The sequence below is a fragment of the Aulonocara stuartgranti genome (genome assembly GCF_965226115.1).
Source record: "Aulonocara stuartgranti genome assembly, chromosome: 17".
Lineage (NCBI taxonomy): Eukaryota > Metazoa > Chordata > Actinopteri > Cichliformes > Cichlidae > Aulonocara > Aulonocara stuartgranti.
Window position 1 is genome coordinate 20,244,625 of NC_138953.1, and position 13,071 is coordinate 20,257,695.

The 13,071-nt window shown below is 38.1% G+C and overlaps 1 protein-coding gene across 3 annotated transcripts in view; it reads left to right on the forward strand.

Annotated features, from left to right (window-relative positions):
• Positions 1-13,071, forward strand: part of LOC309692890 (leucine-rich repeat-containing G-protein coupled receptor 5-like) — a 53,905-nt gene that overhangs the window by 26,855 nt on the left and 13,979 nt on the right. For all 3 annotated transcript variants that reach the window (XM_082511737.1, XM_082511738.1, XM_082511739.1), the window contains 7 exons: positions 1,010-1,081; positions 6,237-6,305; positions 6,630-6,701; positions 7,187-7,258; positions 9,356-9,424; positions 11,945-12,016; positions 12,275-12,340. In XM_082511737.1, coding sequence (XP_082367863.1) covers positions 1,010-1,081; positions 6,237-6,305; positions 6,630-6,701; positions 7,187-7,258; positions 9,356-9,424; positions 11,945-12,016; positions 12,275-12,340 — 492 coding nt within the window. The remainder of the gene's footprint in view (positions 1-1,009; positions 1,082-6,236; positions 6,306-6,629; positions 6,702-7,186; positions 7,259-9,355; positions 9,425-11,944; positions 12,017-12,274; positions 12,341-13,071) is intronic.

A 13,071-nucleotide genomic window follows, 5' to 3' on the forward strand; every position in this document is an offset into this window, starting at 1 on the left:
ACTAGGCTGGTTACCAATGAAAGGAGCTGGCTAAATTTGGTTTATTTATGAGTAAATCCAACAGTGGTTGTCCATAGCAAACATACCATACATTAGATTTAGGTAGATAGTTTATTAGTAGGCTATCTTACTTTGTTATTCTGTTATAATTGAGACATTTTTTAGCATAGATCCAGTAGCTGTAATCTCAGAAACTGATTTCTGAGATTTGTATATAAACATAAAGAATCTGTAGCAAAAGGGAGAAAAAGATTTTTCATGGTCAAATGGATTTCATTTATTTCCTGCTTGTAGTATGATTTTCATTTACCAATCAAGTTTAAGTCAGGCAAACACTCTGTGAGGAGATCAAAAGGAGAATCTCGTTTACCAAAATGATGGTGCGGTATAACCACCGACTACCATCTTACAACAGTTTAGCTTAAATTTGTTTTATCTTTTTAAAAATGTATCTATATATTTTAAAGTTGAAAATTTTGTAAATGAGTTAAATGATAAATAAAAATTCATTCTTTGCCCATATATCTGCTTCAGATTCAGAAAAATAGTTGTGTGTGGTGTAATTTAATTTAAACTCATTTCAAAAAGCTTAACTTAAGTTTACTGACCTTAAAACATCAGGATTTAAATCAGATCTATTCTTCATATGCAGGCTTACAGAAACTCTTTTCCACTTTTTGGGTAGTGTTTTTGTTTTTATCTGTGTGTGTTTTTGTTAGGAGCATTAAGTTCAACCGTGGAAGCGACTGTCCCCGTCCGTCTGTATTAGCTCCTTAATAACATGCAAGCTCTCTGTTTGTGTGATGGCATTCAGCGCGGCAGCATTGAAGTCTGCTGTCATTCCTTTTGTCCAATCGGTTTGAAGCTAATTTGCATGAAATTACCAAAAGAAAAAAACCTTCTTGAGAGACTCCTGGGCCCCTTTGAAAGAACGCACACACACACGCACACACACACAGTCTTTGTCTGCTTCATTAGTCCATCAGTCTCTCGCTCTCTCTCTCCCCAGGCATCTCAACAACAATAGGATCGTTTCCATGGGACCGAACTGCTTCCACGGACTCCACAGTTTGGAGACGCTGTGAGTTTCTGTGTGTGCGCTCGTGTGAGTGCGTGTGAGCAGGAGTTGGAGCAGTCAGGGTTGAGTTGGGGTCAGGGTGAAGGGTTAGGAGATGAGAGAGCCTTAATTTTTACATTTGTAGAGGATCCTTAATGGGATTTATGTTCAAAGAACCTGCACTGATTTGGAGGAATCTTTTTTCTTTCTTTTCAAGAGTTTCATCTTTAGCCTACCTTAGCACAAAGATATAAGGAAACAAAGAGAAAGTACCAGCAAAGCTCCAGAGAAAGCCTTAAAGAGCAATGTTAGCACTGCTCTTTAGCGTACATATTTTATTTTGATGTGGTAAGGCAGTAAGTAATAAATAAACGTTAAACGAAGAAAAAAAACAATTGATAAATCTGATACATTTATTTTTTTAATGTTGTTTTCTGTCATATATGTATATTCAGGCTCAATGTATATAATGGCACTTTACAGTGGCCCTGTGAGATCAACTGCAATGCAACACCAGCAAATAGAAAAAGGCTGCAAAAACACGTAAAACACAACGTGTTGACGTTTCTTCATGTTTGTTCTTGATTTCTTAAGTTGCAGTCTGTTTGATGAGCCGTCATATTTATTTTGTTCAACTTAGTAAACAATCCAAATTATAGACACCAAGTAGACAGGTCAGTCAGGCTGATGGAAAAAATAAAGAATCTGGAGCTTTCAGATAAACAATAAGATCCACACAATGGAAAAACATCAATTTTCTTTCCTTTATCCAACTCAGGGTCATTGGAGGGCTCAAGAAACTCGAGAGCAAGAATTGATGATGAAGACAAAGATTGAGGGAGAAACTCAATAAAGACCGTGAGCAGGGTGGGAAAAGAACAAAGGAAGGAAGTAAAAACATGAAAGGCTGCTGACTTTCAAAATAAAGGCAGAAATTAACTAATACAGGGAGGAAGACTAAAAATAGGCTGTAAAAACCTCACCTTTATCACAGAAGTTAGACGCTTTTTTTAGATTTATATTCTATTTTGTCATAAACATATTTTTTACAACCAACTTGTCCAAGATCAAAACATCTATTTGTGTCATTTGTAGGTATATTATTAAAATACAGTACAGTTTACTGATGGCTAGCAGCATCATGAGCTCCACATACAGCTGATTTTAAAAGATCTAAAAAATGGCGCGTGCTTGAACAGAAACACATGTGGGAATTTTCTGAGAAATGCTCGCTCTTAAAATGATCATCAATCTTATTTTAACCATTTGCAATCCAAGCCAGTACACGCTTTATGGCGAGATACCAGTTGTTTCTGCCGTCACCAGTAAGCATTTTACATGGAAATATTAAATGGAGACAGAGCAGATTAACCTGTGTGTGTGTGTGTGTTTATGTTGTGTGTGTGCGTATAATCTGAGGAATGTGTGTGTGGATAGAAATGTTTCTGTTTTCTCAGTCAACCAGAGAAGCAGGTTTAAACACACAAACATACACGGACTTCATTTGGAAATACTTCTGTGTGCGCTTAGCTGGCTCTGTGTGTGGCCTGGGCTGTATGCTAATCATAATTACTATTCATGCACACACACATTCATGGGCAGCATGTGTTTGTGTGTGTATGCGTGTTGGGAGGCTGTGTACCTGTATGATGAGCAATAATAAACCAGAGCAGAGACTCGTGTTCATCTGAAGCTACAAACACAGACAGAGAGGGACCAGGAAAACGGATATGAGAGCAGAAAAAAAATTAATGCAACCAAGCTCTGATCAGACCTAAAGGAAAACACATCCGACTTGTGGAAGAACATTCTTTCATGTTTCATGTAGGCCTCCTCCCTTTTGGCCAAATTAAGATTTTCTGGTTCCAGTAAGTGACGGAAACAGCGGTGAACAGAAGACCAAAATCCAGCTCTCAAAACATCTCCACACAAACCTTTGAGACTGTTTGTGGGTAACATGACCCAACCCACAAAAATAAAAACCACCATGCTGACTGACACCTGACAGTCAAGATAATGAGCCATAGCATGTTCTTAATTATTTTCAGTAGAGAAAGTAATATATGTCAATGAAAACCAAGTCTTAAGGGATCAGTTGGGTTTATTTCCACCTGCTGTATTTCCCATTCATTGGGTCTGTCTTTGAACTCTTCAAGTTCACTGGCTAAGGTTTATCACTCTGTGTGCAGAGCTCACCATTCCCACTGTAAAGGTGTTTATCCAAGAGCCAACCATTCCAGTACAGACTATCTAAAAATGATAATATCCAAAGCTTGTGTCGAGCATGGCTGATGTTCCTAATCCAGATTTGATAATGGTCGTCCATCCATCCATCCATCCATCCATTTTTTTCCCATTTATTCATTGGGTTGGAGCTTATCCCAGTTGTCATAGGGCAGCAGATGTCCAAATCTTGAGCTGACTTTCATTAACAAAATTGTCCTAAATTAGAGTTAGCCTTAATGCCTATGATGACTCATAACCTCTCACAGGATTTTTAGCACAGCCTTTAGTCCAAGTTTTGACCGATCATATCCCAGATTAATATTTCCAACGTAATCGTTCTTGCCCCTGATGTTACGCTTCAAAACATTGAGAGTTAACATTACAAATTTGACTCAATATTTCCTGTTTAGAGGATAAATAGATTAGCTTACTAAGTGTAGCAAGCATTAGCAAGGCTGGGGCTAATCATGCTAACTGATGTGCATCTATAACGCTATAAATCAAAGTACAAAGTAATAAAAGAAAACACTTGTTACATGGACATGGAAGACACAATTATTCGGAGGCAGAATTTAAGCTAAAATGATATTTGATTACTATTTACTATTTAATGTAACAAATTATTTGCTTAACTTCAAGGCAAAGGTTTATTAATTTTCCTATCTCTGTAAATACATTCATTACAAAAAACCGAATCATTACATCAAAACTAAAGTAATCTATGAGAGACAGAAACAAGAAGGCTTGATACAAACCCAGCCACAAATCCAAAAATCCTAACCTGATTGTAGATGTCTGAAAAATCTCTCATCCAATCCCAAACGTCCAAGCTCCATCAATAATAACCTTGGAAAACAGAAAGCATACCAGTTATTGTTGTTCCTGATCGTCCCCCGGACACACACATGTACTCACACACTCAGAACCAGACGGAAGCAATTTCAATTTAATGGTATTTTTCACAATGTGGCAGCTTCATTCCACACACAGTGTGTATAATAGCCACCTGCATCCCAGAGATGGATGAGAGAACCTAATTGAAGCCATGTGTGGACTTGAAGAATGCTCTAGTCTCTGCTGGTGATGAAAGAAAAGAGCAAAAGAGGGAGGCACAGTTAAATGTTTCTTTAATAAACTCAAAAGACGGGGAAAAAAAGATTAAGCTAAACATCAAACTTGAAACCCAAACATTTACGTGAAACACTTTTCTAATATAAAGCTGACATTCCCACAGCTTCTTAAAAACTGCTTTTTTGTAATAGAACTAACATAATTCCCAGTGTAGAGCTGGTTTTCTAAATGTGAAGCAGTTACCAGTCTGGAGATGAAATTTCCAGTTTAGATTATTGGTGTGACTTTGGTGCTATTTGCTTCCCAACATTCCTTGTTTAAAGTATATTATTCCCCAAGGGCAGGTGTTTACCATGCTATATTCCCAATCTAAAGGTTATCATTAAGAGTACAGAGTTATATATAAAGTGTATATACTTCTATATACTTTACACTACAGATGGACCAATCCGATATTACGTATCGGTATCTGTCTGATACTGACGTAAATTACTGGATCGGATATTGGAGAGAAATAAAAAAATGTAATCCGATCCATTAAATAACAAAAAAGCACCTCACAAAATAACCGTAGCACGTGGCAGCAGTATGCCTCACGTGATAGAGCGGCTGTGTGTATTTGTAGCCTCGCTACCAATCCGGCATTTCATTTCCGAGGAAGTGATCCCAGAGAGAAGTAAAGCAAATGTGTAAGTTCGTCTCTGAATGTTTGTAAACCATTGCCGAGTTAAGCTTAACAACCGATATATGGAATGACTTCCTCTCTCTCCCTCCCTCTCCTGCTGCTACTTCAATCATGAAACTGATCAATGATCAGCTGATCGGCTTTTCTGTCACGAGTCCGTCTCTCTTGCTTGTCTATCGCCCACTTCGCTCCAGAAAGAGGAAACCAGCGGCTGAACAACAGCAGCACCTTTAAGCTTGATAATCTGTTGTTAGAATTGATTTAATATTACTTTGCACACCAGGATCCTTTTCTACATACAGTGGGGCAAAAAAGTATTTAGTCAGCCACCGATTGTGCAAGTTCCCCCACTTAAAATGATGACAGAGGTCAGTAATTTGCACCAGAGGTACACTTCAACTGTGAGAGACAGAATGTGAAAAAAAAATCCATGAATCCACATGGTAGGATTTGTAAAGAATTTATTCGTGGTTTTTGCTGGGAGTTTTAGAACCCTATTAGTTAGGTTGCTTAATATTTCTGCTAAGTACTCTTTAAAATACCAGAATAGGGAGGATGGTGCAGGTTTAAGTTTATTAGATTGATCAGTTTTGCTGAACTATGAAATATTTTGGGTGCAGTGTATTTTTTGCATACAGGTATGACAGAATAGCTTTAGTGTTTTTTTTTTAACTTGAGTATGAACTTATACAAAAAGCAGCAAGATATTAAAAAAAACAGTTTTATTGATTAAAAAACACTATATCGGATACATATCGGTATCAGCAGATATCCAAATTTATGATATCATTATCGGTATCGGACATGAAAAAGTGGTATCGTGCCATCTCTACTTTACACTATACTCTCAATTTGAGATTTATCAATACTAATATGGGATTTATGTTCAAATTGAGAGTCCACAATTCTCAGTACAGAGATTGTATTTCTAGCCTAGACTTTGCCATTGCCAGTATAACTGGTGCTTCCTGCTACTGGTGACAAATCCAATTTTTTTTTTTTTGAAACAAACATTATTCTAATTTATAAACATTTTATTGTCAGAAATATTACAGAAATATTAGTTTTCTTCTTTACTGATGTGAAAGGTAATTAATTCAACAAAGTTCAGCAGAACTTTTTAGCACCTTGGCATTTACACACCAAGGGGCGCTGCAGAAGACGCTACATAAGGAAATCTCTCTTTTTCTTCCTCAGAGATCTGAACTTCAACAGCCTGGTGGAGTTTCCCACAGCCATACGATCACTCAGCCACCTCAAGGAGCTGTGAGTCTCAACCGACTGATTGAAAAAGGCATCTGTTTATCCACAGCAGACATGGCTAGCTCAGGTTCTCCGGTTTAGCAAATTTTAGCATATGAGGCAAGATGTGGACAGCATCTTATGCTTGACTGTTTACATATTTGATGAAAAAGAAAAAAGGACAAAATCAATAAAAAAATTTCCCTGAAAGTTAGTTCAATCAATCACGACTGTCATCAAAATAACGAGAAGGGCGAGGGAAGCTTCCCAGTAATAATGATGAAATGAAGGAAGGAACTTTTATAATAACACATGGTGGAAACTAATTTCCTTTATCTTCCCGTTTAGCGGATTCCATAGCAACAACATCCAGTCTATCCCGGAGCACGCCTTCACTGGGAACCCTTTACTGAACACCATGTAGGTACAACTAATAACAGATTCAACAGATTGCAATATTTTTTACTTCCTGGTTCCAAAATTAATGAGGATAAAATCAATAATCTGCTAAATTCATCTGTTATTTTTTATATCCTTAAGATAGTGACAGTCATGAATGATGATCCTTCTTCTTACTCCGTTGTCACCTTGATAAAAACTTTGCTGATGAGTTTTGTTGAACTAAACATGATGTTTATGCTCGGTGATAATTATTAGTGATAATAATTTTTTTTAAAAAGATCATGAAACATGTTTTATTATGTTTTAGGGTGGGGCATGCAGAGCCCCTCGGTTTCTCAGTTCGATCCCCTGTCGTATGAGAAATCAAAAAGCTACAATAGCATGGTGGCTGTCTCCATGTTTATATCCAGCATCTTAAGTAATTTTGCTAACCTCTGTTTAACACTTGTTAGCTTCTCACTGCAGCCTGAGATGAAAAACGTGTTTTTGTGGATGTTTTGCAGATTTTTTTATGACAACCCAATTCACTCTGTCGGACGCTCGGCCTTCCAGAACCTACCAGAGCTTCGCATGCTGTGAGAAACACTCAAATTCAACACACAAATAACACAGCACAGCACTTTTATAGATTTAACTAAACCTGTTAAGTGCTTCAGTATGTTTTGGGACTTTTCTGCCTGACAAACAATAGAATAGAGACATTTTTACTTCTGCCTAATCAAGATCAGAGACATAAATAAGTCTCAAAGCAATGAGTCAGTTAAAACTACTGAATCTTTTCTAAATATTCTTGAATCTGAATTTAGATTGAACTGTAAGGACCTTCACCTTCACACCAGAAACTCCTTCCAGCCATTCAAAGAGGAGGCTGGCATAACATAAACTCCTCGAACTTTATGAGCCGATAATATTCATAAAGGTCCAAATGATCATTTCTAGACAAACAGGCTTAAACTAAAAGTGAAACTGATATCAAGGAGCAATTTTTTAAACATGTCTACATAAATATGGGAACTTTCTTCCATTATTAGAAGTCAATAAAAGGAGCAGGGAATTTTACCCCCCCAAAAAAACAAGAAAACAACAGGTATTTTAGACATCTGTCCAAAACATCTGCAAAACTACATTTATATTGTTACTTATTAGGCAAAAACAAACTGCATTCCAAATTTAAGCCAACACACTGCACTTGAAAGCATAACATTCAACAAATTAAAATATATATTTTTTCTGTTCAGGAATGCAAGTAAAGTATTTAAATATTTAAGCAAGTATTTAAGAATTACCAAGCTTGTTCATACAGGCTGATTAACCGATTACAGAAACATAAAACGTGATTTCAGTAATTACCAATACTGTGCATTTAGGATAGCTATGGCATATCCTTCCATTGGGTGGTGCGCTAATAAATTTATTAATCACTGTACATCTTCTGTTCGATTGATGGATGTTCATTAAACATGAATAAAGTTCCAAATAAGATGAGGCAATAATGCCCATGACCCAAATTTCTGTCTAACAATCTTGTCACAGATATGTATATTATCAGTATTACATAATTTCTGCTCTGGATTTCCGGTCAACACGTTAAGGATGTGAGATAGTTGTTTCTTTTTTATTTCTTTCAACACGGCACCTGAAGACATTTTGCTGGACCCTTCATGCAGCATCACAAGTCCTTAAGTTATCTTTATTTCAGGAAAACAAATTACATTTTTCTGATTTTGTTTTAGGAATATATCATTAGTAAAATCTTTCAAAACCAAGCTGTAAATGCACTCCATTCACGCTCCAAGACCAGTTTCAGTAGTGCCACAGAGATATACTCTGAAGGTAGAGCATGGCAGCAGCTATTACAAAGTTAGCCACCTCTTGTAGGACCATCAAGGATGATCAAAATGCCTGCTGGCCTTTCACAGGCCCTTAGTATGGTAGAGGTATCTTCCATTGCCTCAGAAGTTTCAGCTCTGCATCAAAGCAAAATGGAATGACAACATAAGATGCTGGACCAAAATGTCTTACATCTGGATGTATGGATGGCATAAAGCAGTAGCTGTGGAGTCAAAGAGATGTCCATCTGCCCTTTCCTTCAGCCACTAAAGACAGATTCAGTGGTTTCCAATGAACATATCCATAAACTGAGTTTAAATACCATCCAAAGCAATGGCCGACTGTAGCAGAAGGAGAGCACCAAGACTGAAAGGCAAGGTTTACAAGATGGTAGTGAGACCTGCTGTGATGTTTGGTTTGGAGACGGTGGCACTGGAAAAAAAGACAGGAGGCCAAGCTGGTGGTGACAGAACTATTGAAGTGAAGGAGGACATGCAGAGGGTGGTGTGGCTGAGGAGGATGGGGGGTTTGGGTGAGAGTGGGTTAAGTGATTCCCTGTGGTGACCCCTGAAGGGAGCAGCTGAAAGAAGAAGAAGCAGCACTGATAAACTGAAGTTGAAGCTTCTGTCTTTGAACCTCACAGATCCGCCCCATGACAGATCCAAGTGTTGACAGCTTTAGATGAGAAATATCAAGTAATCGCTGAGCATATATGACATGCAGACTCAACCTCCCTGTTGCCCTTTTGTTCAGTGCAGATGTTAATTACGCAAATAATGAAACGCAGTAAATCATTTTCTGCTTCTCTTAGCTTAAACGCTCTTTCCGTGTCCAACTCTCAGATCTCTGAATGGAGCTGCAGATCTCACTGAGTTTCCAGATCTGACGGGAACCAAAAGCCTGGAGAGCCTGTAAGTGACACGCACACACACACACACACACACACACACACACACACACACACACACACACACAGGAATGTTTCATATCCGAGTGTGTTTCTGAGAGCTGAACACCCCAAATCACACTGCTGTTATTAATACACAGCAATTATTATTCTATCTGACAGACTGTAACTTTATTTTTCTGCAGCTCGGCGTGAAATTAAAACCCTTCTTTCTCCTTGTTGTGACCCACTTTTCCGTGTCACAATAAACACCTTGGCTGTGTTTATTTTCTTGTCTTTTTCCATTTAAGCTCATTTCTGAAAGCAGTGTGTATTTAACAGTAACCTCACGCTGAACCAGTAGGTGGAAATAAAAAGTCCAACCAAACAAACCGTCCCACATTCTTCCATTTGACCCCCTCCAGTGTTAACCCCCCTCTCCAACATCCTGTTTCATCCTGTGAATCCAAATTCTGCACGTAGCTGCTTTTCTTTAATCAGACTTTTCCATATTGATGATTTATTTTTCATATAATGAGCTTGGACCGCTCACCGTATTACTCATTACTGTACTGGCTTCATTTCAGTCATGTGGATATGGGAGTCATTCCAACCTTAATGCAACTTCAAAGCACCTCAACACATGGCTGTAAAGTGTAATGCACTGTGGACGCCCCTGGACACATCACAATGTTTCTACATGCTATTTAACAAGCATATACAGTTTATTTTACACAATTTACAATACAATATACCCAAACATGTTGTGTACTAACCTGTTTCCAAAAAAAACAAGACTACAATAAATTGAAAATGGTTCAAAGACAACAATAACTTAATTTCAGATTTAATCACTTTCTTAAAGGCTTTACAGGCCAAAAGAATCTGTGTTTGGCAGATTGTTTTTTTTGTTGTAACAAACTTTCTAGCAATAAATCTTATAGCACTAGGAAGCCTGTTTATTTCCCCTTTTCCTCTGATGTGGAGCCACATTTTCAAGGAAAATGCATCTGTGGGTTGCCCCCATGAAAAACTCAGATCTTCTTTGCCAGTGCCAAACATCTTATTCTGCTACCGACTCTTGTCTGGTGTCGTTTACTGGATTGGATGAGTGAAGTCTGAAGAAACAATTTGTTCATTAAACAAACAGGTAGCATGTGGAAGTACCATGTGCTGCTACGACAGCCTGGCACCTCCTCGTCATGCTTGTCACGAGCTTGGACACGCACTGCTGAGAGATGACATCCCATTCTTCAACTAGCATTTGCCGCAAGTCGGTCAGTGTGGGTGTGTTTGTCACTCTGACAGGAGCAGCACAGCCAGGCTGATCTCACAAGAGTTCAGTGGGGTTGAGGTCAAGACTGCAGGCAGGTCGTTACGTCCTCTCCACTCCCAAATTCTGGATGTGGTCTCTGATAAACTCCGCTCTGTGGGGGCAAATACTGTCATCTTGGAGTATAGAGTTTGGTCCCAGACTGTGGAGATATGGGATTGCTACAAGTTGCAGAACCTTATCTCAATGTCTTTCTGCTTTAAGATTGCCTCCAACACCTGGAGTACAATAAACTCAAAACAAAAGCCAAAAGCAGAATAAGCTGTTTGTCATTGGCAGAGAAGATTTGTCAATTTTTTCATGGGTGCAAACCACATACTCAACTCTGCTGCTCAACCAACAAATTCATTTCCTTACAAGTGTGGCACCATTTAAGGGGAAATAAACAAGTTTTTCAACAGTATAACATTTACTGCCAAGAAGCACTGTCACAATAAAGAAATAATCAACCAAACACAAATTCCCTTACTTCTTGTACCTTATTTAATGTTAAAAATTAAAAAATCTAACAGTTTTCCTATTTATTTTTTTTAAACGTCACGATCAGGCTGAGAAAGTTGTATAATCCTACTTAAAAAACAAATGCATCCAGATGAAGACCTTGCTTATTTACGCAAGACCATGCCATCCTCCATGATGGTATTGCAGAGGCATTAGTGCCTGTGGGGGGAGTATCTTGTTCATCCGTGACAGCAGCATTGATGTTCAACGGTTTCTACAGACTTTGAAGAAACATATGTCACCACCCAGATTCCCAGCGTCTCTGTACGAGAAAGACGTGCATATTTCAGGATAGCAATACCAAACCACATTCTGCATGTATCCCAGCCCTTTAAAAACATCTGGAACAATATGAAACTAAATATATGACAAAGGCAGTCCAGATCTATGGAGCAGCTAGCTAACTTGCAACAAGCAAGAACTCTTTTTAAAGAAGGTCGAAGGCATCACACTGTGAAATATTCCCTGGCACATTCTTTTTAAACATGTTGCTGATGATAAATTTGTAATATGAATGTAATATCTGTAAGGGGAAAAAACTTAAAAATTCCAAGTTTTAGCATTTTATCTTTTAGGTTGTTTCATTTTCACAAGATTCACAGCCCTGTTTCTTCTTATTAGAAACAGGGCTGTGAATACATAACACATTTTTAATGTACTTCTAAATTGCTCCCGTGGAAAACTAGTTCTGTTTTATCTCTCTGTGTGTAGGACTATCACCGGAGCTCAAATCACCTCATTGCCCAGTTCGGTTTGTGAGCAGCTTCCAAAGCTGCAGCTGCTGTGAGTCCAAACACAACAATTACATCCACATCTCTGCATGTCTCTGAACACTGAACTCAGGCTGAAGGTGGTCCCTGAAGGCCCTGTATATCATCAGGGACTATTCATGTCTGTCCATCAAATCATATCTGCTGTTGCTTCATTTATTTCAGATATTTTTTTAAGTCTTGGCTTGTATGCTGGGAGCTGCTGTGATGTGTTCAGTGTGTATAGGAAATTACGGTGCTGACAGCTTCAACTCACTCTCTCCCTCTGCAGCGATCTCTCCTATAATCAAATCCAGACTCTTCCCAGCTTTTCCGGCTGTGAGAGCATTCGAAAAATGTGAGTTTAATGTTCATTTTACATTTAATTAAACTGTTCTTCTTAATGTTTTATTGCCTTTTTTGGGAGGGTCGGATATAGCTTATTTTTTGCCCGTGAAGCTTTTAAGACACAGTTATTAAATCTGAAGTTACCATAACAATCAATAAAGTACAGACAGCTGTGCATTGTGGGAATAATTATCACCCTCATAGTCTATTTCTGACCAATCAGGTCATTCAGGAAACACTTGCTGTAAAACAGATTCTTTAGTGATGTAATGGAAACAACGATGGCTAATATGTGTGTGTACATGTATGTCTGTTTTTGTGAGGACCGCAGTGAGTTCTGGGCCTTGTGAGGACATTTTGCACAGTGAGAGTTGAGAGTTTGTACAGTTCAGGGCTTCAGATTTAGTTTTCGGGGGATATGAGTTAGATCAAGTGGCACCCCCCATTTTATCTATTATTTAGCAGGTACAGTATGTGTGCCCGTGTGAAGCACCCATACAGCTTATGGATACAACTAATCAATAATAATAATAATAATGATAATAATACATTTTATTTGAGGGCGCCTTTCAGAAACCCAAGGTCACCTTACAAAAAACACAATTAATAAAATGAACAGTAGTCATAAAATACATAAAATAAGTTAAAATTACAAAACAGAGAACTGGGGTAATATGAGCACTTAACGGAGTGCAAGTTATGACCCGAGCTACAGAATTTTGAAGAAGTTGGAGTTTATGA